This window comes from Triticum dicoccoides, chromosome 2B (genome assembly GCF_002162155.2).
Source record: "Triticum dicoccoides isolate Atlit2015 ecotype Zavitan chromosome 2B, WEW_v2.0, whole genome shotgun sequence".
Taxonomy (NCBI): Eukaryota; Viridiplantae; Streptophyta; class Magnoliopsida; order Poales; family Poaceae; genus Triticum; species Triticum dicoccoides.
In genome coordinates, this window is record NC_041383.1 from 521,386,177 (window position 1) to 521,411,734 (window position 25,558).

The 25,558-nt window shown below is 49.5% G+C and overlaps 2 protein-coding genes across 2 annotated transcripts; both read left to right on the top strand.

Moving 5' to 3' along the window:
• Positions 1–11,067: 11,067 nt before the first annotated feature.
• LOC119364600 (protein FAR1-RELATED SEQUENCE 6-like) lies at positions 11,068–15,285 on the top strand. Its single transcript, XM_037630081.1, has 3 exons — positions 11,068–11,341; positions 12,137–14,607; positions 14,753–15,285. Exon 2 carries the CDS (start codon positions 12,163–12,165, stop codon positions 14,587–14,589), a length of 2,427 nt encoding a protein of 808 aa, XP_037485978.1. The 5' UTR covers positions 11,068–11,341; positions 12,137–12,162; the 3' UTR covers positions 14,590–14,607; positions 14,753–15,285.
• Positions 15,286–17,928: 2,643 nt separating this feature from the next.
• LOC119360977 (C2 and GRAM domain-containing protein At5g50170-like) lies at positions 17,929–22,507 on the top strand. Its single transcript, XM_037626396.1, has 8 exons — positions 17,929–18,316; positions 18,881–20,083; positions 20,197–20,376; positions 20,513–20,799; positions 20,877–20,993; positions 21,198–21,460; positions 21,538–21,706; positions 21,790–22,507. Exons 1-8 carry the CDS (start codon positions 17,929–17,931, stop codon positions 22,285–22,287), a joined length of 3,105 nt encoding a protein of 1,034 aa, XP_037482293.1. The 3' UTR covers positions 22,288–22,507.
• Positions 22,508–25,558: the final 3,051 nt, after the last annotated feature.

Sequence of the window (25,558 nt, forward strand, 5' to 3'; positions counted from 1 at the left end):
GAACGGTTCCTGGAATGAGGTCTATTACGAACTCAACATCCCTGTCAGGTGGAACACCTGGCAATTCCTCTGGAAAGACATCCGGGAAGTCACGGACTACCGGAACGTCCTCAAGGTCTGGCGTTAAGAGAGTATAATTGTCGCTTGGCTATTCGGGTCAAGACATTGACTATCTTCCCCGAAGGATGGGTGAGTTGAACAGTCCTAGAGAAGCAATCGATTTGGGCATGATGAGCCGACATCCAGTCCATACCCAAAATGATATTAATATCTGAAGATTTAAGGGCTATCAAAGACGCGAGGAAAACAAGTCTGTCGACTTGGATTTCATTTCCATGGCTCACTCTAGAAGTTTGCCATTTGGATCCCGGAGTTTGGATTACCATAGAGGTTGGCATATCACCGAATGCGATGTTATGCAAGCGAGCATAATTTTCAGATATAAAAGAATGAGAGGCTCCTGTATCGAAAAGAACAGATGCCGGGTGGCAATTAACAAGAAGCGTACCGAGAACGACGTTGGGATCCTCTTGAGCTTCTTCGGCAGAGATACAGTTGACATGGCCACGTGAAGCGGTGACCGGTTTAGCATGAAACACTTTCCCTGTCGGCTTGCCACGGCCAACAGCTTTAGCAGATTGATTGGGGTTGGTCTGGGGACACTCACGCATATAGTGACCAGATTCCCCACACTTGAAACAAGTCACGGAACTGGTACGTGGAGGAGCATTGTTAGTTGGACCCCCATAGGGCTTGGCTGGAGCAGACTGTTGAACGGGGCGAGGCGCCTGGAAGGATGGCCTCGGTGTGAACCTGGGTGGCAGGGCGGTGTTGGGTACCCACACGCGGCGCTTCTGAGGACCAGCACCAGATGAGGAACCCATGTCACGGCCATGCTTGCGTGTTGCGTCATAGTCAGTCTGACCAGTTTCAGCACTGATGGCTTTGTTGACAAGTTTCTGAAAAGATGTGCACTCATGCAGACGGAGGTCGCGGCGAAGCTCAGGACTAAGGCCCTTACGGAACCTTGCTTGCTTCTTGGCATCAGTAGACACTTCCTCAGTTGCATATCGTGCGAGATTACCAAACTCCCTGCTGTAAGCATCCACAGAAAGTCGGCCTTGGGTGAAACTGCAAAATTCTTCACGTTTACGGTCCATGAGACCCTCCGGAATGTGATGTTCACGGAAAGCCTCACTGAACTCAGCCCAAGTAGTGACATGGCCCGCTGGGCGCATAGCTCCATAATTCTCCCACCACAGACTGGCAGGGCCTTCAAGATGATATGCAGCAAAGGTGACCTTGTCAGCCTCCGCTACCAGCGCGGAACGCAGTTTGTGAGAGATATTGCGGAGCCAGTCATCAGCGTTGAGAGGCTCGACGGAGTGGTGGAACGTGGGTGGATGCAATTTGATGAAATCACTGAGTGACACCACGTTAGTCCTCTGATGGTGTGCTGTGTTCTGTTCAATACGCTCCAACAAACGGTTGGTCTCCCGCTTGTTTCTCTCAGCTTCCATCATAACCTCGGCTAGTGAAGGAGGATGAGGCAGATTTACATCCCTGGCTTCACTGCCTTCGGCCTGCTCTTGAGAAGCAGGGTTAGCGCGCGTGTTGACCATCCTAGGAAAACAATACAATGATTTAGTCAGGATGATAAAATTCCGACATAGGGTAAAAATGTAAGGAATAACTCGAAATGCAAGATGATCATCCGTATGACATGGTAGATACAGAAACTGCTGCTTTATTCCATCGTCATACACACCATACAGGGTTTAGTACAAGACCAAACAAGTACTATTTCGGTGAAAGAGGATTACATCTCATCGAAGGCATCCCAAGCTCCTATACATTATTTTTCTACACCTCCGGAAAGAGTACAACTAGGTCATATCCCACGAGTCACGCGGGACGATAGACGACACAGCTAGTGCGAACTAGTGATACTACTGCTAACTCAGACCGATCCGTAGTAGTCCTCGTAGAAGTCACCTCCATAGCCTGGAAGCTCAACATGATCATCCGGAAACAGACGATCTCGCGGAGCTTGTGGACCATAGGGGCTAGGATGAGGCCTTGGACCAACAGACGGTGGCCTGCGGGGACCGCGAGGTGGGGTGATGCCTCCTACATCACGCCAAACCATCACGTCTGGCAGAGCAGATCTCACAGGATAGAGATCGCGCATATCTGAATATCCATCTTGCACCGCCGGTGCGAACCGAGTCAAAGTGGCCCAGTGGTCAGCACGGGTATTGAAGAGCTCTAACCTCAAGGCCCGATTTTCACGGTCCTCATCCTTGAGCATCTCAGCAGTGGTGCGAGTCCGTGAATCCTCCTGAGTGGGGTCAGCATAAATAGCCTGGAGATACCCTTGTGCTCCCGGAAGTGATCCTGGCATATACCGGAAATCAGAGTCCCGAAATATACCAGATCTGACTCGCATAATGGTCATCATAGAGTAGGCGGCGTCCTGCACAGCCATCTCAATAGTAACCCCGAGTCCATAAGAGCAGTGAAGAGGTTCGGTGGATCCAGGATAAGATGGAAATATCCTGACAGTGCAGAGATACTGGCTTTGATTAAAATCTCGGAATTGCTCTTCGACCGTGTACTCAGGATACCAGCGGTATCCAGCCTCAGTCATTACCCTGACCAACTTGGCAGTATGGCCGGGTACATCTAGGCATCGAGTCAGGCGAACCACTTGATTGAGGTCGCGAGTGGCCATCTGAAAGCACAATCATAATGCAAAGGCATTAGAATTTCTAGCGAAATTTTGGCAGCATAACAGCTGTAAATGCTCAAGAAGGATTTTGAGACATTTGACAAAGGATTTCATACACACTCAACATCATCATATCAAAGTTCTGAATCCATTCTAACAACATAATGTGGTAGTAAAACTGAACTAGGCTTGTATCCATCAAACTTATAAGGTACTACTGATTAGTAACACGTGATCCTAATAGAGAGAACAGACCCTAATTCCTTATCCCCCGGTGGAAGAATGGACTGACTCAGATCAGAATGTCGTAAGATAAAGGAGTAAAAAGAGCCTTACGTTCCATCCCACAAACAATTCCCCTACATATAACTAAAGAATTTCTAGACTCAACATCGACCAGTTTGGCTTGGAGAACCTACAGGCAGTCCAGCTCTGATGCCAACGCTGTCAGGACCCCGACTCAATGTCACATCGATCTAGCCGGTAACACCTCATATCACTTTGCGGCCTCACGCACGGTATCCCCACGGGTGTCGCCTTACCTTTGCCCGGAACCGTTTGCGCCTTTTGGCTCACGTATATGATAGTGTCGCTAGCATCCATATGATAAGGAGCCCGGGCTGACATGACTAGTCGTAAACCCAAAGTGGCACAGACTTACAGGGACAGGCATCCATGACCCAGCTTCGAACGTGTCGGTCATCAGCAAGTGGGTCCGGGCTGTAGCACTGGGCTAGCAGGACTCCGGTAAACCGGGCTGTAGCGGGCTAACAGGACTCCGGTACTCAAAGCGTGACATTTCCACGAAGGGACAGACACAGGAACGAAGAAGGACACATGCCGGCCAGCCTAAGTGTTCCAGAGCAGTAGCAAGCTACCATGGCTCAGCGGTAACACTAGGAGACATTTCCCGGTAAGAGAGGCTACTAAAGATAAACAACTAGGTGGTCAGATCCCACACATACCAAGCATTTCAATCATACACACAATATGCTCGATATGTGCAAATACAACGAAGCATCACAACATGACTCTATGACTCAAGTACTTTATTTAAGGCTCAGGGAGCCATACATAACATACACAAAGGTACGGGTCTCACGACCCAACATACAAGTCATACAGTCATACAAACCGGCAGCGGAAGTAACTTGTCTGAGTACAGACAACTAGTAAAATAAAAGAGGCTTGGAAAGCCTAGCTATACTACGTGGTCCTTCACAAGCTCAGGGTCACCACCTGGGTCTTTAGCCTACTCGTTGATGTCAACGTCTACATAGAACCCATCAGAAGGGGTTGCAGCGTCTTCTGTAAAATGTAGATTATAGAAACATGAGTACAAAGGTACTCAGCAAGACTTACATCAGATCCTACATACATGCATATTATCAAGAAGGGTTGGTGGAGTTATTGCAGCAAGCCAGCTTTGACTCTTGGCTAGACTATCCTACGATACTCCAACTTGAAATGGTTTTGCGCACACGAGTCCACTACTCACCACTTCAATACACTACCGAGGATCCACCTCCGTCTTCCTACGGAAGAGCCATCCTCGGCACTCACACTTATCTTGAGGCTTTTAACAGTTTCCATTTACTTGTCTATGAACTGTATAGGCAACCAAGTAGTCCTTTACCGTGGACGCGGCTATTCGAATAGATCATGTTAACCCTGCAGGGGTGTACTTCTTCATACACGCTCTCACCACTTACCGTCGTTTACACGACATGTACTCGGCAACCTTCAAGCGGAAGCCCAACGTGGGTGTCGGCCACGACCTACCTAATCACCTAAGCCTCCAGTCCAGGTTTATCGCCTATCCAGGTTCCATCCGCAGGGAGTCCGGCCGAGGTTTCCCATAAGGCCCCGAACAATGTGAACAGGGTTCCCGAGATACCTAACGGGTATTCGGTACACCGTGCCACGTACCTACCGCATCACAGCCCACCCCTACGGTCAGCGCTGTCCACGGCCTCCAGTAGGCTACAAACACCAGAAACTACTTGCAACTCCTGGACGGAGAACTAGGGTGAATAAGAAGCCGAGAGGGTCCATTGGTTTCGGGCCCAATGCATGGTAGTAGCTGATTCTTAAATCACACATACAGATCTCAGTGCTTAAGGTCGGCTTCAATGAAACAACCCACCATGTACTCCTACATGGCCTCTCATCGATACCTTTACCAAATCGTGTTCACCACACCACTCTCATTACCGACATAAACATTTCACTCTAGCCCATCACCCAGATGAACCAGACCTGACACGACTCTAAGCATAGCAGGCATAGCAAGGTAGGAACAACACATACATATGGCTCAAACAACTCCTACACATGCTAGTGGGTTTCATCTAGTTACTGTGGCAATGACAGGTCATGCAGAGGATATGGGTTCAACTACCGTAGCACACAGCAGTTTGAAACGCGTTGTCTTAATGCAGTAAAAGAGAGCAGGAGCGAGAACATGGGATTGTATCGATATGATCAAATGGTTGGTTGCTTGCCTGATGGTTCGATGCACTGATACGGTTCTTCGTTAGGGTAATCACGGTACTCCTCGGAGGCAGAACCTGTCGCAAAGTACACCGATACACAACCATCACCAAACAATGTGCAACAATATGATGCATGCATGAAACATGGCAATATGAGTGTGTTGGGCTAATGCAACTAAAGCCAGAAGGGTTTGAACAAATTTGAATCAAAGATTCAAATTTCAAACTCAAACATGGCCTTTTTAAGTGCTTTTCCTTGTTCTGCTTAAAACATCAATTTAACTTGTTTGATCATGCATGAAAATAGTACAGATGGATAGATTGGATTTTTCTGATCATTTTTCATATATAATTTGTCCAATTTGGAGTTACAGAATAAAAGTTATGAATTTTTGAAGTTTAAATAATATTCTGGAATTTCTTGATTTAATTTAAATCCAGAAATATGATTATTGCGCCAGCATGACGTCAGCATGACGTCAGTGGTCAACTGCGGCTGGCTGAGGTCAAACCTGACGTGTGGGGCTCACACGTCAGTGACAGGGGGGTTAAACAGAGTTAAATTAATCCTAATTACTAATTAGGGGCGCTGGGGCCCACTGGTCAGTGTCAGGGGGTTAACTAACAGTGGTTAGCACTAATCCTAATTAGCTACAGGGCTGGGCCCACCTGTCAGGGACTCAGGGGGGGTCCTGCCGTGGTCAAAGTGGGTCAAACCCACCGGCGACGTGACGCCGGCGAGGCCCGAGACGGCGGCGCGATGCGGGATCGCGCTACAGGGCACGGGCGAGGCTGTGCTTGGGCTCGTTGGAGAGCCCTTGCTCCCGCGCGTCGAACGGTAGTGGTGGCCGGGCCTGAGGTGGCCGGAGTCGTCGACGGCGAGCTCGTGAGCGGCGGCCGGAGTTCGGGTGCGGTCGGAGTCGGCGTTGCGGGGTGTTTGGGGAGGCGTTGGTGCGTGCTGCGTGCTCCTAGTGAGGCGTGGAGCACGATAGTGTGCTCGGTTGAGCGCTACGGTGACCGTGGCCACGATGGCGACATCGCCGGCGGCGTGGAGCTCTCGGCCAAGGTGGGGCTAAGGCCTAAAGGTCGAAAGAGACCCGGGAAGAAGGGGGAAACGACTCGGGGGCTCACCGCGGTTGCAGTGGGCGTCGAAGCGGGCTCGGGGACGCGCTGGAGACGGCGAATTCGTCGGCGATGGTGGTCGGAGCCCGAAGAGGGGAACGGCGGCGTGACGGCGATGCAGAGCTTCCGAAGACCCGTGGAGCGGTGGGGAGGAAGAGGAGGTCGAGGCGGAGCTCCTGAGCTAGTCGGGGGAGTGAGGGGTGGCCGGAGATGGCTGCTATGGCGAACGGCGGCGACGGTGGTGTTCGGCCGTGTGAGAGAGAGAGCGAGGGAGAGGAGGGGAGAGCCGGGGGAGAGTGAGAGAGAGCAGGGGGGGAGGCGTGGCGTCGTCCAGGGCAACGAGCGAGGAGGGGAGGGCAGGCAAGCAGGGAGAGAGGTGGCGTGGCGCGGTGGCGGGCGCGCGCGCCGGCCACACTCCCCTCCCTCTGTCGGGACGAAGACGACAGAGGAGGGAGGCGGCTGGGCCGCCTGCTGGCTGGGCCGGCCAGCTGGATGGGCTGCACAGGGAGGAGCCCAGGTAAGCTTCTCCCTTTTATTTCTTTTCTGTTTTCTAATTTCTGACATTTGTTTTGATTTAAATAATATATTAAATCATTTATTTAACTTATGCCAATTTTTGCAGGGGCTAGATATATTATTCCAGAGCTCCTTTAGAAATGGCATAATATTTGGACCATATTTCATATATATAGAAATATATTTCAAATGCAAATATTTATGCCTTAATTCCAAATGCCCAAAATATATGTCCATGAGCCACTAAAAATATTGGTTTGATTTTTATCTCTGTCCAATATTTTCAGAGAGCAACATGAGCATTTTCTTGGACCCTTTTGGAGAAATTTTTATTTGGATCATTTTCAAAATGATTCTGAGGGTTTCACAGATCCCCATTTCAAGTTAAATGGAATTTTAAACATGATGCACACACTCTAATGCATGACTAGCTAGGGTGTGACAATTCCCAACACGATCCACATGCATGCGAAGTTGACACTCTTCCAAAATAGTGGGATTAACATTAACTAAAGTCATAACCTCTCCAAACCCACATTTATCAAAAATTTCATAAGATTGAACATTCTCCAAATATGTGGGATCTAAAGTTGACACTCTTCCAAACCCACTTTCAATATTATAACGAATATTATTATCAATCTCATATTCATCATGGGGCGATCATAAGAAGAATCACCCCAATCATGATCATTGCAACAAGTAGTAGACATAGCAAAATTAGCATCCCCAAGCTTAGGGTTTTGCATATCATTAACACAATTGACATAATGGAATTTTATAATAAAATCATTGCAATCATGTTTTTTATTCAAAGATCTATCGTGAATCACTTCATAAAGCACTTCATCACAATTTTCAGATTCACGAATTTCAAGCAAAAACTCATAAAGATAATCTAGTGCGCTCAAATCTCTAGAGATTGGTTCATCATAATTAGATCTCTTAAGAAGATAAGCAAGTGGATGAGGATCCATAAAATTTTAGCAAGCGAAGATGCAAGCAAAAAGAAGGCACATGGTAACACAAGCAAACAAAAGATCGAACGGAAGAGGGGCGAAGAAAAGGCAAATCTTTTCAAAAATTATTTTAAAACTGGGGGAGAGAAAAATGAGAGGCGAATGGCAAAAAAATGTAATGCAAGAGATGAGAGTTTATGATGGGTACTTGGTATGTCTTGACTTGGTGTAGATCTCCCCGGCAACGGCGCCATAAATTCTTCCTGCTACTTCTTGAGCTTGCATTGGTTTTTTCCTTGAAGAGGAAAGGGTGATGCAGCAAAGTAGAGATAAGTATTTCCCTCAGTTTGAGAACCTAGGTATCAATCCAGTAGGAGACAACGCACAAATCACCGATACCTGCACAAACAATCAAACAAACTTTCACCCAACGCGATAAAGGGGTTGTCAATCCCTTCACGGTTACTTGCAAAAGTGAGATCTGATAGAGATAGATAAACCATAAAGTAAATATCTTTGGTACTTTTGGTTTATAGATTAGAAAGTAAAGGATTGCAAAATAGTAGATCAGAAACTAATATGATGGAAAATAGACCCGGAGGCCATAGGTTTCACTAGAGGCTTCTCTCAAGATAGAAAATAATACAGTGGGTGAACAAATTACTGCCGAGCAATTGATAAAAAAGTGCAAAGTTATGATGATATCTAAGGCAATGATCATGAATATAGGCACCACGTCCGTGTCAAGTAGACCGAAACGATTCTGCGTCTACTACTATTACTCCACACATCGACCGCTATCCAGCATGCATCTAGAGTATTAAGTCCATAAAGAACGGAGTAACACATTAAGTAAGATGACATGACGTAGAGGAATTAACTCAAGCAATATGATGAAAACCCCATCTTTTTATCCTTGATGGCAACAATACAATACCTGCCTTGCTGCCCCTACTGTCACTGGGAAAGGACACCGGTAGATTGAACCCAAAGCTAAGCAATTTTCCCGTTGTAAGAAAAACCTATCTAGTTGGCCAAACCAAACCGATAGTTTGAAGAGAATTACAAAGATATCAAATCATGCCTAAACGAATTCAGAGAAGATTCAAATAATATTCGTAGATGAGCTAATCATAAATCCACAATTCACCAGATCTCGGCAAACACACCGCAAAAAAGTATTACATCAAATAGATCTCCAAGAACATCGAGGAGAACATGGTATTGAGAATCAAAGAGAGAGAAGAAGCCATCTAGCTACTAGCTATGGACCCGCAGGTCTGTGGTAAACTACTCACGCTTCATCAGAAGGGCAATAGAGTTGATGTAGAAGCCCTCCGTGATCAAATCCCCCTGCGGCAGGACGCCGGAAAAGGCCACTAGATGGGATCTCACGGGTACAAAAGGTTGCGGCGGCAGAAAAGTGTTTTCGTGGATGCCCCTGTTGGTTTGGGGAATGTGGGAATATATATAGGCGAAAGAATTAGGTTAGGAAGTGCATGAGGGGCCCACAAGGGTGGGGGGCGCGCCCTACGTCCTTTTGGCTGCCTCGTGACTCCTCCGACTTCATCTCCAAGTCTCCTGGTTGTCTTCCGGTCCAAGAAAAATCATCGCAAATGTTTCATTCCGTTTGGACTCCGTTTGATATCCCTTTTCCGTGAAACTAAAAAACAGAGAAAAAACACGAACTGACACTGGGCTCTAGGTTAATAGGATAGTCCCAAAAATAATATAAAATAGCATATTAATGCATATAAAACATCCAAAACAGATAATATAATAGCATGGAACAATAAAAAATTATGGATATGTTGGAGACGTATCATGGCGCGCGACCGCCGGACGGCCTGCGTCTACTCCCGCATGCCCAACGCCGTCCACTCACCTTCAAATCCGCGCGGCGAGTAGAGATTGCAGTGGGGAGTGGGGGGGTGACGAAGAGAGAAGGCAGTGGGGGAGGGGAATGGGTATAAAAGCAGCGGAGTTGCGAGTGGATAACTCGTTCAGGCGAAAGCATTAAGTGCCACTCGTTCGGGCGAGCGCTCTTACCACTCGCACACCCCCACTATGCTTACGTGGCACGGGAGACACCAGCTGATTCCTGTAAGATTCGCGCACTGCTAATCAACGGTGATTAGCGTGTGTGAATGAAGTGCAAAACTACCACATTCGTGCGGGCGTTATCATTTTTTTGACATTCATTTCATATGAATGAAAGGTATTAGATTCCTTAGAGTTGTGTCCATGTTAGCTTAATTTCTAAGAATTTTAGCATTTATAAGAATTAAAGCGAACATGGCATTATAATCCTTTAATTCACATTTCTTTATAACTTGAAATTTATGTAAACCGAACGAGGCATGCGAGCCTGAGCTTTTCTTTTTGACATGCATGCAAGCCCGAGCTAACGTTAATGCCAGAAGTTGCCCACACAGCCGCCTTTTCCTAAAAAAAGCCTAGGGTTTCCTCTCCCTTCCGTCGGCGTCGTCGCCGGTTTGTCTCATCTTCGGTGATCGGCCATTGCGGCATGGTGGATCCCAGCCCTAGCTGGCAGGAGAGCTCCGTCTTTAGATGTTCCTTGTAATTCTGTTAGACTTTGTGTCCTGCTCAGAAAGAACAAACGGCGGGGCCTCTCTAAAGATGAAATAAGATTTCCCCCGCATAGTCTCTGTTTTGGTGGTGCGTCTAACATCGTCGGTGAGCGCGTCGAGATGTGTCTCCGGCGGATCTATCCTTGATGGATTTGCTCGGATTTGATCGTAGTTTGTCTAAGTTCGTGCGTCTTCAAGTTGAATTCTTCGGATCTACGCTACTCTTCAACGGCAACAGTTGTTGTTCTGGTGCACTGGTCCTATGGGGCCTTAACACGACGACTTCTCGACTGTCTATTACAAAGAGTTTTGCCCGGCTCCGACAAGGAAGGAGCGATGACGATGGCACACCTTAGCCTCGCTTTAGTGTTGGTAGTCGTCGTTAGGTGGTCTATGGATCTGAGTGTAATTTTTATTATTTTTGTGCTCATAATACTGTCATGATTGAAGATGAATAAATTAGAAGTTTTTCAAAAAAAAAAAGCAAATGAGAACAGAGCCGGAAAAAATAAACAAGAAGAAATGAGGGTCGCGAGACAGCGGTCCAGTCCAACCAGCGACCCTGCGAGCCCGACCTTGATTGAAGCAGGGGCAAAGCTGAACCAACTCCCCGTTCTCTGCAGCTGCAGGTCGACCCTACTAGGAAGCCGCCGCCCGCACACCCCGTCCCCGTGACCGTGAGCAAGCAGATCGGTCAGACAGCGGAGAGCCCCGTTGCTCCGACACAGTCCCACTACCTCCCACAGCGCGCGAGGCAGGGGCCGAGGGCGAGGTGCGAGCCCCGGGGCGGGCTTGGTCAGGAACGACCGGCCGCGACCAGCGCCCTTCTTCCTTGCTCGCGCTCGCGCTCTCGCGCTCGTGAGATGGAGGAAGGAAGGGTTTGGGGCGAAGTGCCAGGATCCCACTAGGAGGCCCCTCCGGCGTGAGGTACGGACTGTCCCGATCCCCTCTGTTCCCCGTCTCTGTCTAGTTAGCTCTGTAATCGCCCAAGAAAGACAAGGTCACACACTGCCGGCCGTTGGGATTTTATGGGCGCTTCGCTTCCAAAAATTCTTGAGCGGTCCCTGTGACTCCATTCCCAATCGATAGAGCTATCCCATAGCTCACTGGATTCTGATAGCAGAGTTGCCCTTTGTCTCCACTTCACTACTTTATTATCAAAAGGAGAAGTTAAAGTCCCTTGTGCAAGCCGAGATATTGCAGGGCGTTACAAAACATCATGTTCTTCCAATCAATTTCTCGTGATAATAACCCTCTTATTTATGTGACCTTGAAACCCAGAAGTGAAAAAACTGATTTCGGTGGCAAAATTGACTTGAATCACGGGCATTTAGCAAACTAATTCCATACGGAGGGAGTACAAGTCAATCAGACATGTTCAGTGCAAATCCAAACATCTATTTAGATAAATACCAGGTTCTGTGTTTTCACCATGAAAAGCTTCTCTGTACTCTTTAGGTATTGATTGGTGCACATCTATTTGTTAATGCAGTTAAGGTGGCATTTTGCCATTCTCTGCATTTTCCATGTCATCTTTGGTAAAAGAAAGTTGTTGTCGCCACAATAATTTGCTTAGTGATGTAGAAATGAAGCACAATCTAACCAAGTATTTCAATTTGCTTATTTAGCCTATTCTAGCTAGTTTTTCTTTTTCTTTTGTGGAAATCAGTCTGACTAGTTCATACATGGTTATTAATGTCTTTTACGGTTATGTTGACCCAGGATTCTGGTTACCGAGTGTTGGTGCGATGGACAGCCTTCAGAGTGATCCTTATACAAGGAGCAGCTTGCAAATGCAGCTCATTGACACCTCCACATCCTTCGAAACTAGCAATTTGGATTTGGTCAAGCATGAAGTTCCCACCCCTCAAGTTGGCATGACTTTTGAGACAGTTGATTTGGCATACCAGTCTTACCTAGAGTACGGGTACCGTGCAGGCTTTGGAGTTTCAAAAAGAACTTCCCATAGTGTTGATGGGGTAAAATACCGCGCAACATTTGTTTGTTACAAAGGTGGCATTGCTAGGATTAAGCCTGGGCTTAAAGCTCGAAGAAGACTTGTTGCGAAGACTGGCTGCAAAGCTATGATGGTGGTGAAGTATAACGCAAGTGAGAATCATTGGGAAGTAGTGTTTGTTGAGCTGGAGCATAACCACCCATGTAATCCTGAAATGGTCAGATTCATGATGTGTTTTAAGGATCTCCCTGACTGGCAGAGGGAGCACCGACCATTCAATGCGAAAACTAGATTGAACCCAAAGATCCATTCTGGTAGAGGCAGGCCACCCAACCAAAACAAAGATTTCATGGTGAGGTCCTTCTCTCAGTCTAATTATTCAATTGAAGCAGCTGCCAAGTGTGGGAAGCTGAGATTTGCAGAGGGTGACGTTGAGGCATTATTAATCTTTTTCGATAAGATGCAAGCTCAAAATTCCAACTTTTTCTACAACTGGGACATGGATGATGAAGGCCGGCTTAAAAATGTTTGCTGGGTCGATGCAAGATCGAGAGCTGCATATCAGCATTTCAGTGATGTTGTCTGCTTTGATACTGTTTATTTGACATACCAGTTTGTCATTCCATTGGTTGCTTTTCTTGGAATCAACCATCATGGTCAATTTGTATTGTTAGGATGCGGTTTACTGGGAGATGAGTCTCCAGAGACTTTTTCATGGTTATTCAAAAAATGGCTAAAATGTATGAATGATAAAGCACCTGAAGCAATTATTACCACCCATTCAAGACCAGTAGTCAAAGCAGTCTCTGAGGTATTTCTAAATACTCGTCACAGATACAACCTTTGGCACATAATGAAAGAGCTTCCTGACATGTCTGGAAGAGTTGAGGATAAGGAGGCAATTAGCCTGAGAATGAAAAAGGTAGTCTATGACACCATTACAGCAGCTGATTTTGAGAGGGAGTGGGTTGAGATGGCCAATCAGTACAACCTTCATGACAATCGTTGGCTCACAACCTTGTTTGAAGAAAGGGCAAAATGGGTGCCAGCATATGTGAAAGATGCTTTCTGGGCTGGTATCTCTACTGTTCGCCGCAGTGAACGGTTGGAGGCCTTTTTTGATGGATATATTACACCAGAGACCACAATAAAGATATTCATTGAACAATTTGATACTGCTATGAAGCTTAGGTCCGATCGAGAAGCCTATGATGATTTCCGTTCTTTTCAGCAAAGGCCACAAGCCCTCTCTGGTCTGTTGTTTGAGGAGCAATTTGCAAATGCTTATACGATAAATATTTTCCAGAAGTTCCAGGATCAGTTAAAGCAGCTGATGAATGTGACTTGCACTGAAGTCAGTAGGAATGGATCGATAGTGACCTACACTGTGACTGTCATTGGGAAGGAGAGGAAGTTTGACTATAGAGTGATGTATAATGGTGCTGAGAAAGAGGTGTGGTGTATCTGTAGGTCGTTCCAGTTTAAAGGTATTTTGTGTAGCCATGCTCTTGCAGTCTTGAAGCAAGAGCTTGTGATGCTAATACCTTCCAAATATATTCTTGATCGATGGAGGAAGGACTATAAATGCCCCGAGGAATCTAAGGAAACTCCCATCCAACCAGAAGCGGCAAAACCAACAGGGAAGGGCACAAAACCTGAAAATGTCCGTGATGATAAAGTGGACAACCTCTACAACGATGGCCACCAGTACTTTGCTGACATTGTGGAAATGGGAGCAACTGATCCTGATGCAATGGAGTATGTTTTGTCTGTGATGAAAGAAGCTAAAGAGAAGGTACGCAAGTTTGAGGAATCCCGAAAAGAGAAAAGGCCTGGAGAAAGTCCAGTTTCTGCTAGTAAGAAAGGCGCTAAATCTTCGAAGCCATCTGCTGAAGATGTGGGAAACAGCACATCTGCACCAACAATGATGGTGGCAGCTGCTTCAGCAACTCTGGCGGCATCTACACCGATGCCAGTGCCGTCATGTACACAAATGTCAGTGCCGCCAACAATGATGGCTATGGCTACCACGTCGGCAGCTGTCCCACCAGGAATGTTTTTAGTACCGATGCACCCACATATGGTTTTTCCACCCTTCACCCCTGGATTACCAACAGCAGTACCACCTGTAGCACCACCCCCAGCCCCGACAGCCAATGCGGTGGGCGTTGTTTCCAACCCCACGAAGAAGAGAAAGAAAAGAAAGGGGAATAATTGAGCTTGGGGCACTGATGAAGTAAGCTATTTTCAGTCTGATGTTTTTTCCCCTGTTTTCCAATGCGGCCACAAATCAATTGCTCATGTTATTATATTTAAATTCCAGGCTTAGAAAGAGTTTTGTCCCGTACATGTTATTGACTTGTCACCATTTGCTGCTGCAGGATGAGCTGCACTTGGGATTGCCTGCTGTACATTATCTCGCCCTTGGCTTGGAACCATTAATCTTAGTTAGTGCAGCTTGGGACTGCCTACTGTATACATGATCACCCTTCAGTCGGATGTAATCTTATATGTAGTGTGGCTTCTGAATGTTAGTCTGCTTCTGATCTCGTGGATTACAATTTGGAGGAAGCTGGTACAACCCTTGCAGACTCTCATGTTGCTGGAGATTTCGCCAAATTCTGTAATCACGCTGTTTTTATGGCCAGACACCGATGCTTGTTAGAGAACACCGGTATGCTCATCGTACATAAGCTCATCTGTGATGCTCTGGGTACTGAAGTATGGTGGTGGATGCTGCATAGGCAGCATAGCAATGACATGGCCGGGCCTGCTACTGCATGGTAAGGCAACGGATCGCCTGTTTTTAACCCCCATTATTTCTAGCAGGAATGTCCAAAGTAGATAGCTGTGATCCGTTTTTGTTGTACCTTGCAGTTGTGATGCAATGTCATTGTTGACGGTGAGCCCGAGATGCAATTTTGGTCTACTAATCTGATCGTGGGTGCATGTCTGCATGATAAAACACAAATCGTTGTTCAAGTGGAAAGAGCAGGACATGGCGTCACATCTTCTCGTTCGCCGGACAGTAAAACGCGACGTGTTCCAAATTTCAAATGAGATAAGGGCAACTCCGACGCACAACCCCAAACGGACGTTCAGATTTTGTTCATTGGACGCAGGAAAACGGATAAGCCCGTCCGCTTGCGGCCGTGCGGACATAGGTGTGCCCAACTGGCCCCGCATCCCAAACTGCCCGTTTATTCGGACTTCAAATCTCTACTACTTAAAAAACCCGCAAAGTTCTCATTTCATATCTTTTTGTCTAACCTTCCTTATATATGTCCCACTCTTTCCTTCTCCTTGATCTTTTTCTCTCATCTTTGATTTTTTTTCCCATCCATTCTTCCAAAAAATATAATTAACTGTCTCATGTTTTATTGACTTACAAAAATATATTTTGTTTGCTAAGTAGTTAAATTTTTACCAAATAAATACTCAACAATAGAAAGGCAGGTAAATCCTGGCGATTGTATACAAAAACTTGCTAAGATTTTAGCAATCAATACAATAATAGATGCGTAGTCACGAGCTAATTTACTAGAATATTTATATTTCCGTTGCAACGCACGGGCAATTGTCTAGTTCAAGGCAAAAAGTACCAAGTAAACATTTCAAATAATAGAAAAACATTAAAACATCTACAGTAGCCAAGTTCACCACATTAATATAAACAAAAACTAAAAAAACATAAAAAAACTAAATAAGGGACGTCGCCGCGATGCCGCCGCCGTCTTCCGTAGCCACCGTCCTACTCGCCGTCGTCGGCGTCATCGCCGCCGGTGAGGTCGATGTATGGAGGTGGCTGCTAGAGGTGGGCTGGCGGCCTCTGCTAGGCCGGCGACGTCTGCTGTGGCGCCTGCACAACCTCTTCACGTGGCAGGGAAGGTGACCACGGGCCGGCGTCCACCTCAGGCGTGCATGGCACAGTCTCCATCCACGTCCAGGACTGCCCGACCAAGGCCGGATTCCATCATGTCCGCTCCTCCTCCCTCGGCGCCTCCGCCCGGACGTCCTTCATGGCCCCCTCCTCGACGTAGGTGTCCAGCTCTAGGAAGGCGACGTTGCCGGCCATTGATAGGGCCATCATCTCCTCGAGGCCCTGCCATTGGCACTCGTCATGGGTGTGGAGGGAGTCCTCCATCACTACCTCATGAGGTCCTCCTTGGCCGTCATTGGCACGGGTGGTGGCGGGGACGGAGACGGCGACGGCGTAGGAGTCAGGCCGCGAACCAGCCTGCGCCTGCGGCATGCTCGGAGGACGTGCCGGCGAATGTCATGCTTGTCGCAGACCAAGTATCCTAGAGCGGTGAGTCAAAGGCATACCTGCAATCGTCGATGAGGTCCGGCGGCAGGCGAGCGAGGCGTCGATCGATCTCCTCGCGACGGGCGCGACTGCTGACTAGTATCGGGGGAATGAGGCACCCGATCTGCGGTGAGGAGCCAGTTGTTGGGATGTGCACGGCGCTCCACATCAGCGGTGTGCGCGTCTCCCACTACCTCTTGCAGATCTCCGCCTTGACGTACGGCCGCTGACGAGGTGCGGCCCCGTCCGGCGAGATATGGAATGCGACCGGTGCAGGTGTAGGTGGTGGAGCAGCAACGGTGGCCAGACGACGACCCGACCTCGTGGTCGTGCCTCGTCTTGCGGCTGGGGAACCAGCGACCCACCATTGTCGCTGACGGGGAGTTGGAGGAGCGGTGGTTTAGGGTTTGGTTGTTGGGGCTCGAGGAGGCACGCGACGCCAGGAGTGGAAGTGTGGACTCCCACCGGTTCACGACTCGCACATTAAAAAGGACGGCGACTGCACGGACGAGGTGGCTACCAGGTGGGTCCGCCTACGTGTTCGCCGTAAATGTGAACGGTTGGAGGTAGGTGGACAGTTGCCACGCGGGCCCGAGACGAATACGTAGCGGGCACGTGGGTGTCCGTTCAACGTCTGTGCGGACGCAAACGAGACGAAAGTTTGCGCCGGAAATAGGTGGACATGACGTCAAACGGACAAAAATTATGAATGCGATCGCGCGTTGGGCCGTGCCGTCTGGACGTTTAGACCCAAACAGACGTATACGGATCAGATGGGGGGATGCGTTGGAGCCGCCCTTGCCCATGCCATGGCACAGCGAGAGCCTGGAAGTCCATCTAGAAGAGCCAGAGAAGAGTCCCAGCCGCCCAAGTTTCAAGCCGCGCGACCCGCTGCCTGCCCTGTGCCTTCCTTCCCCTCGTCGGCCGTGGTAACTGACACCTCTCCCCTTCCCACGCAAACCCACCCAGCAGTCCAGGCCAGCGCGGACCGCCCCGCACTCACACCCCCGCGTGTCGGGCCTCCGCTGCCGCCGCGTGCCCGTGCCCCCTCCCACGTCACGGCTCCCCCCGAAGCCCCAAACCCGCCCCGCACCACCCCGAAATCCAAATGAAAACCACCCTCCCCGTCGGCCTCCAGCTACTCCTCCCATTACAGCTTCTGATTTGGTCGATCTTCTTACCGCTTCCATCCATTCCACCAGCGATCAGAGTGTAGACTAGACTCTCCACAGCAGCGGCGACGCCGCCGCCATGCGGCTCTACGTGTGCGTGCTCGAGGCGCGCGACCTCCACGGCGACGGCGACGGTGGCGGGGGCGGGCTCTACGCGAGGGTGAAGGTGGGGAGGCAGAGGGCGCGGACGCGGGCGGTGGAGCTGGCGGGCCCGGGCGGCGCGGCGGCGTGGAACGAGGAGTTCGCGTTCGCGGTGGGGGAGGAGGAGGACGAGGTGGTGGAGGTCAGCGTCGCGCGGCGCCGGGAGGAGGGGGGCGGGAGGGAGGTGCTGGGCAGGGTGAAGCTGCCGCTGCCGCCCGTGCAGGCCGCCTCCGCCGCCAGCGGGAGGCACTCGGTGCCGCCGACGTGGTTCACGCTGCACCCCAAGCACCGCCGGAAGGGCCGCGCCGCCGATGCCGCGGATTGCGGTGCGTGCTGCACCCATTTTCTGCTAAACCTTTTTTTTTGCGTGCTGTAATTTTGGTAAATTCCTCCTCGAAATGGTCGGTGCGCGCGGCCGGCTTCTGGGCGAAGCTACCCGTATTGTCTACCCCTCCTTGCCAAATGCCGCACGCAAGCTCGCAAGCGATGAGCATGCTCTTACGGAATGAAAAGTCAGTACCTATCATCGCAAGTCACTCGAAAGTGTCACCACCTCGAGCGTACCGGCGACGCAGCGTCATGTCTCTCTCACCGTCTCACGGATGAGACATGAGAGAGACGGGCGGCTAACGCCATCTCTATGGCATGTGTAGTGGTGATAGAATAATCACGCACTAAGCTCAGCTTTTCTGCCTGACGCATACAGTCTTCTGTGCTGGTTGTTTTCAGACGCGATATCTGCCGACAATTCCATATATGTCCGGAGAGTTCAGGCTCAGTAAATACATGTGCTAGTATATGTTATATCTTGTGTGATGATTGCATTTTGTATCATCTTCGTCCGTGAATCATCGGTTGATAATAATTTTGCTTGTGTATCTTCCTGCCAGGGAAAATTCTTCTCACATTCTCACTCTATGGAGAGAACAGTGACAATACTGTCATCCACTCATCTCCCTGTCCAAGCTCCAGGAGTGGCACAGATGTTGAAATTGAGAGATCAAATTGTATGGAATATTCAGGTGCCAACGGTGTGGTGCTTGATTCCGCAAGGAGTTCTGCAGTGGAAAACACTTCTGTAGATAATTCTGACCGTTCAATACAAGCAGATTCCGATACAGTTTCTGAAGATGATGGTTTGGTAGAGCCTAGTGCAGCAGCAAAGAGTGCGCGTGACAGTGACTCTGAACAGTCTGTTTCAGATGCAAGCTTTGAAGAAGCCATGGAAACCATGAAGGCAGCGAGTAGTACACCAGACATGCCGGATGATCTCGGTAGTGGCATAATGTTTGATCACACTTACCTCGTTGAGGCGAAGGATTTGAACTCTCTTCTCTTTGGACCCGATTCCCAGTTCTCCAAGGACCTGCGTGAGCTGCAGGGGACCACGGACTACGACGAACAGCCATGGACATGGAAGAGCCAGGACCCTCCTAGCTTAACCAGGACATGCCGGTACACCAAAGGCGCATCAAAGCTCATGAAAGATGTCAAAACCATCGAGGAACAGACCTATCTCAAAGCCGATGGCAAGAATTTCGCCATCATGACCCGAGTTCGTACCCCAGAAGTTCCATTTGGAAACTGCTTCGAGGTTGTTTTGCTCTACAAAATAACCCATTCCCCTGAGTTGTCACCAGGTGAAGAGAGCTCACATCTGACTGTATCATACAATGTGGAGTTCCTCCAGGGTACACTGATGAAAAGCATGATCGAGGGAAGCGTTCGGGATGGACTCAAAGAGAACTTCGAAAGCTTTGCAGAAATTTTGTCGAGGCATGTGAAACTGGCTGATGCCGCAGGGATGGATAAAGAGCAGCTGTTGGCGCCTCTGCAGACAGATCGCCAGTCACATATCAGACTTGCTTACAAGTATTTCTGCAATTTTACCGTGATCTCGACAGTGATAATGGCAGTGTATGTTCTTGTGCACATCCTTCTGTCCAGGCCATGCCCACTTATGGGCCTCGAGTTCAGCGGTCTAGATTTACCTGACACATTTGGGGAGCTGATCACGTCAGGCATACTAGTTCTTCAGATGGAGCGTTTACTGAACATGGTATATCATTTTGTACAAGCAAGAATACAACGAGGTATGCTACATTTCAACTTTACAACTACTGCATCTCTATCTCATGCACAACACCTGCGACCGAGCTTGTCAATGTCATAATTGTGCTACTTCTGAAACCACCTTTTGTCGCAGGAGGTGATCACGGGGTTAAGGCAAATGGTGACGGTTGGCTATTAACTGTAGCTCTGCTAGAGGCCACAAGCTTGCCGCCTGTCTCTTGTGGATCAGTAGACCCTTACGTTGTGTTCAGTTGTAATGGTATAACAAGGACAAGCTCTGTTCAACTTCAGACTCAGGAACCTCAATGGAATGGTTAGTATATTTCACTTATTAACCCACATTAACACACTTCACACTTGTCGAAAACCTAGTAGCTTTGTCTTTTTTTTTTTGAAACGAAGTAGCTTATGATTGATTGACTTCTGACTTAACTGAAATATTGCTGCAGAGATAATGGAGTTTGACGCCATGGAAGAGCCACCTGCCATGTTGGATGTTGAAGTTTTCAATTTTGATGGCCCATTCGACTTGGCAATCTCATTGGGACATGCAGAAATTAACTTTCTTAAGCACACACCAACACAACTAGCAGATATATGGGTACCACTGGAGGGAAAACTAGCTCAGACATGCCAGAGTAAGCTACATTTGAGAATATTTCTTGAGAATACTAAAGGACCTGAGACATCAATGAGAGATTATCTTAACAAGATGGAGAAGGAAGTTGGTAAGAAGGTATTTTTCGGTTAACCTACCCACGGATGTCCATTAGTAGTAACAGTCCTGACAACTCGCGCATAAATTTATTGCAGTTACATGTCCGGTCGCCGCACAGAAATTCAACATTCCAGAAGCTTTTTAGTTTGCCTCACGAAGAGTTCCTTATAGCAGACTATGCATGTTCTTTAAAGAGGAAATTGCCATTGCAGGTAAAATTGTTTGAATTAGTTACTGCATTTCTTTTTTCCTCCCTGCATTTACGCCGTTTCATGGTTTTCTGGTATTAGGTGGATGATTCTTAAATATGTTAATAATTTTCTCACAAATAAAAAGTTATGTTAATAATTTTCTCATGGTGAGCACTGTTAAGTTGTATTGGTTATGAATGTTCATTTGTAGTTGCTCTGCTGCAGGGAAGGCTATTTCTGTCAACCAGAATAGTTGGTTTCTATGCTAACTTGTTTGGACATAAAACGAAATTCTTCTTTCTGTGGGACGATGTCGAGGAAGTCGAAGTGTTACCTCCATCTTTCACAACAGTAGGCACCCCATCATTGGTGTTTATGTTGAAGAGTGGGCGTGGGCTTGACGCCAAGAATGGCGCGAAGTCACAGGATAAGGAAGGGAGGCTGAAATTCCAGTTCCATTCATTTGCATCGTTCAACAAGGCTAGTAGGTTTGTATTCTCCAATACTTCCATCGGTGCAGAAATAACTAGGTTCTCATTGATGAAAAACCACCGTTTCTTTTTAGGACAATCATTGGTCTGTGGAAAACAAAGTCCTCAGCTATTGAGCAGAGAGCCAAGCTGGAAGAAGATAAAGAAGATGAGAGCTATGATGATCTTGACGACGTTCAGTCTGTGTTGAGCATTGGAGACGTGACCCTCTCAAAGGAGTATACAGTGGAACATCCTATTGATGTGAGATCTCTATTGCTTCTCCTCTCTTCTGTTCTTCTGTATCCAACGGGTATCCTTTTGATTCCTCGTTTGCAAATTTGCAGGCAGATTTGCTGATGGGGGTGTTCGACGGTGGTCCCCTGGAGACTCGGACGATGAGCAAGGTGGGGTGCCTCGACTACACCGCGACCCCGTGGGAGGAGACCAAGCCGGGCGTCCTGGAGCGGCACGCCAGCTACAAGTTCAACCGCTACATGTCCATCTTCGGTGGCGAGGTGGTGAGCACCCAGCTGAAATCGCCCTCGGAGGACGGCGACGGCTGGACGGTGTACGACGTCATGACGCTGCGCAACGTCCCCTTCGGCGACTACTTCCGGGTGCATCTGAAGTACGACGTTCGGAGAGTCGCGTCGTCGGGGCCGGAGCCGCCGCCGCCGAGCTGCCGATGCGAGGTGCTGGTGGGCATCGAGTGGCTCAAGAGCAGCAAGTTCCAGAAGCGGATCGCGAGGAACATCTGCGACAAGCTGGCCCACAGGGCCAAGGAGGTCCTCGAGGTGGCCGGCAAGGAGATAGCCTCGGCAATGTCGGGCTCGGCTAGCTAACTGAGCTGGAGGATCGGGCGTTTTTGTTCACCATCCTGCGGCAAAGCTGGCGTGAGGCGTAGATAGTCGTTGTCAGCTTGTCATTAGCCTTTGGTTTGGTAGCTGACGGAGACGTGACACGGGGACATCGGCGCGCTAACACCCAGTGCCGACATCTTGCTTACAAATTAAGCTCATATATACAAGTAAATAAAAGAGTGCAGGAAATTTTCTGTGGGGAGAGTATGGGGTGATCGCTCCTATGCTGCAGAGAAGTCGCAAGATGGCCGTCTGGCGCAGCCTTGTGCGTTGCGGTGGGGCCTGAGACCGGGAGAAAAGGCTTTGCGGCGCGGTGCGGCGTCGTGCGTCGGCATCTCATCGCGTGGCCGTCTGCGCTCGGTTGGGAAAGATCGGGTGACCGACGCCTTGTGGAACGTGGGCAGCACTTGCTCCAGCTGTCTTGCGGCCGCGCCGCGCGTGGCCGTCGCGTGGTACCTGCCGGCGGGACGCGGGAGTGGTGGGAAGGATCTGCTGCTGACGTCGCCTCGTGCAGCTCAGTTACGGTCACCCGATCAAATGCAGGCTAGAACTCATGTTTTACATGTGGGACAGGGTAGAAACCAGTCGACTGAAATTACATTTTAGGCCTGTCGATCGTTTCTAGCCTCTCCGATGCACATCCAACGGGCTAAACCTTCTTCTATCTTGGTCTTTTTTCCTGTTCATCCTGCACCTTGAGCCGCGCCAACCACTACCGGCCTAACCGTCCGCCGCCGCGTCCCACGGCCGGTGGCCCTCCCGTGCCAACTGTCGTGGTTCTAAGTCTGACAGTAGTGTAGGGGGTACTAAGGGAGAGGCAAGATCCTAGCAATGGAGTAGTTGTACACGCAAGAGTTTTACAAGTTCAGGCCCTTCTCGGAGGAAGTAACAGCCCTACGTCTCGGTACCCGGAGGCGGTCGACTGGATTATATACGTGAGAGTTACAGGGGTGCGAGCCCTTCACACTGAGGAGGGGGTGGCTTATATAGAGTTCGCCAGACCCCTCCTGCCCTCAGTTATGTCGGATTTAAAGTACATTAAGTCAAGGGTTACTGGTAACGCCCCCATAAAGTGCTATGAAGACCATAAAAGCTACTTAATGACAGACCATTGCGTGCAGAGTGTCTTTAGATCTTCTGGCCGTCGAGTGGTTAGCTTTATGGTCGAGTGGTTGTCTTCATGGTCGAGTGTCCTCGAGTCTGTCGAGTGGAACACCTCTAGGTCGATTGACATGTAATTTTTTCTAGAGATGTCCTTGGGTAGGGTGCCTTAGACAGGTCCATGGCCTTACCCCAGGTTTGTGGCATCATCATTAGTCCCCGAATGGATCGAGGTTTGAGTGGGGAAGGAGTTGAGGATTCTTCCGACCCATTTTTCGTGCTATGAGTATGTCTTGTCTTGGATCAATGAACTCTTTCGGTGACAGCACCAACTTCTTTTTCAGTCGTCTTGATCCATTCTTTGTATCTGTCGAGTGAAGTTTTCGCCCGGGAAGCTTCGAGTGTCAGATCGGAGGAGATCTTCTGTCTGACGAGTCGTTCTGCAACTTGCGGATTCAGCGGGATTCAAATTTTTGGGAAGCGCGTGGGGCGGATCGAGGCCGTATCAATCGGACGGGATAAGGCAGGGACGCCTCGATCTCCGCGCCACCTTTTTCGCCACCCATCGCGCGCGCGACTGTTGCGGGATTTGACAGGATCGTCCGGACCCACATGTCAGCCACTCGGAAGTAGCCTTATATAAAGCGTCGGACGAGGGTTTCTTCAACAGTGCGCCCTCATTCCTCCTTCTTCTCCAGATTTCTCCGCAGCGCTAGCCTTTGCCTCTGTGCCGCTGCTCCGCGCGTGCTTCGCCGGCGACGATGATGAAGGAAAAGACGGCGGCTCTGGAGCGGGCCAAGAAAGGGACGGCGAAGGCGAATGGGAGGGGAACCAGTCGGAGTGGCTCATCATCGAGGACCGGCCTGCCGCCGGGCTGGATCCAGGGCGGCTGGATCCGCTCGACAATCACTCAGGCGGACCTCAACGACTTGGCCGCCGGAGGGCTGATCCCCCATGGATCGGGGCGGCTCCCGGGGAGGGAGTCAGAGCCGCAGCCTGAGGAGGGTGAGTGTGTTCTTCTGGCCACCCACGTCGACCGTGGGTTTTCTTTGCCGCCCCACCCTTTCTTTCGGGGTTTTTTGAATTTCTTCGGTGCACAACTCCACCACTTCACGCCCAAATCCATAGTGTACCTCGCCGCCTATGTGTCTTTGTGCGAATGCTTCTTGGGTTGTCGGCCTCACTGGGGCCTCTTTAAGCATATCTTCACCTGTCGCTCCCAGACGGTGAAGAAGGCAAATCTGAATGACGAGAGGACACACGTGATTCAGATGTGCGGGGGTCTTGGGATCCAGTTGAGGGGAAAAAGTTCTTTTCCGACCATGGTTTTGCCCGACTCCGTCCGTGGGTGGCAGTCGACTTGGTTTTACTGCAAGGACCAGCCGATGCCAGGGCAGTCGACCGGGCTCCCTCCCTTTTCCATGGAACGAGTGAGGAAGCCCTCCTCTTTGAAGGTGATCCCGGAGGAGAAGGCGCAGGTGAGGGTGCTGGTCGATCACGTCGTGCAGCTCATCCGCGACGGGGTGACTGGTATGGACCTCCTGGAGGTCTTCCTCCGGCGGCGCATCCAGCCGCTCCAATTTCGAGACCATCCTATGTGGATGTATTCTGGAACCGAAGACACCACTCGGATCCATCCGGAGGAGATTGACGGTGACACGCTGGAGCGGTGGATGGGAAGCATTACGGGTAACAAGGACAACCCCCGAGGGGCCAGGAGGGTCGTTCCACTCGACCAAACGTATGAAGTTGACAAGGTCCAACTCTGCATTTCCAACTGCAATTCTGTTTTTTCCATTCTGTCTGCTTGAGATCAATCCGAGTGACTTTTGTCTTGTTTGCTGTCTTCTAGGTCACGACTGAAATGTACTCGATGCCCAACAGGGCACAGGAACAAGCTGAGGAGGGGGAAGCGAGTCGAGGTGAAAGCGAGGAGGGGGAGTGGAAATCTGACGATGAGGGGGAAGAGGATGAAAACGGTTCTAGTGAGGAGGAGGAGGAGATGGAGGTCGATCCTCCTCGCACGGAGAGGCGGTCCAAGCTCGCCCACGACCCTGCAAGGGAGCGCGGCAAAGCGGTCGCGCCCGTTGTCCCGTCGACAAAGCGCCCTCGGACGGCCTCTCCGGCGCCGACTGAAAAGGCGTCGAAGCAT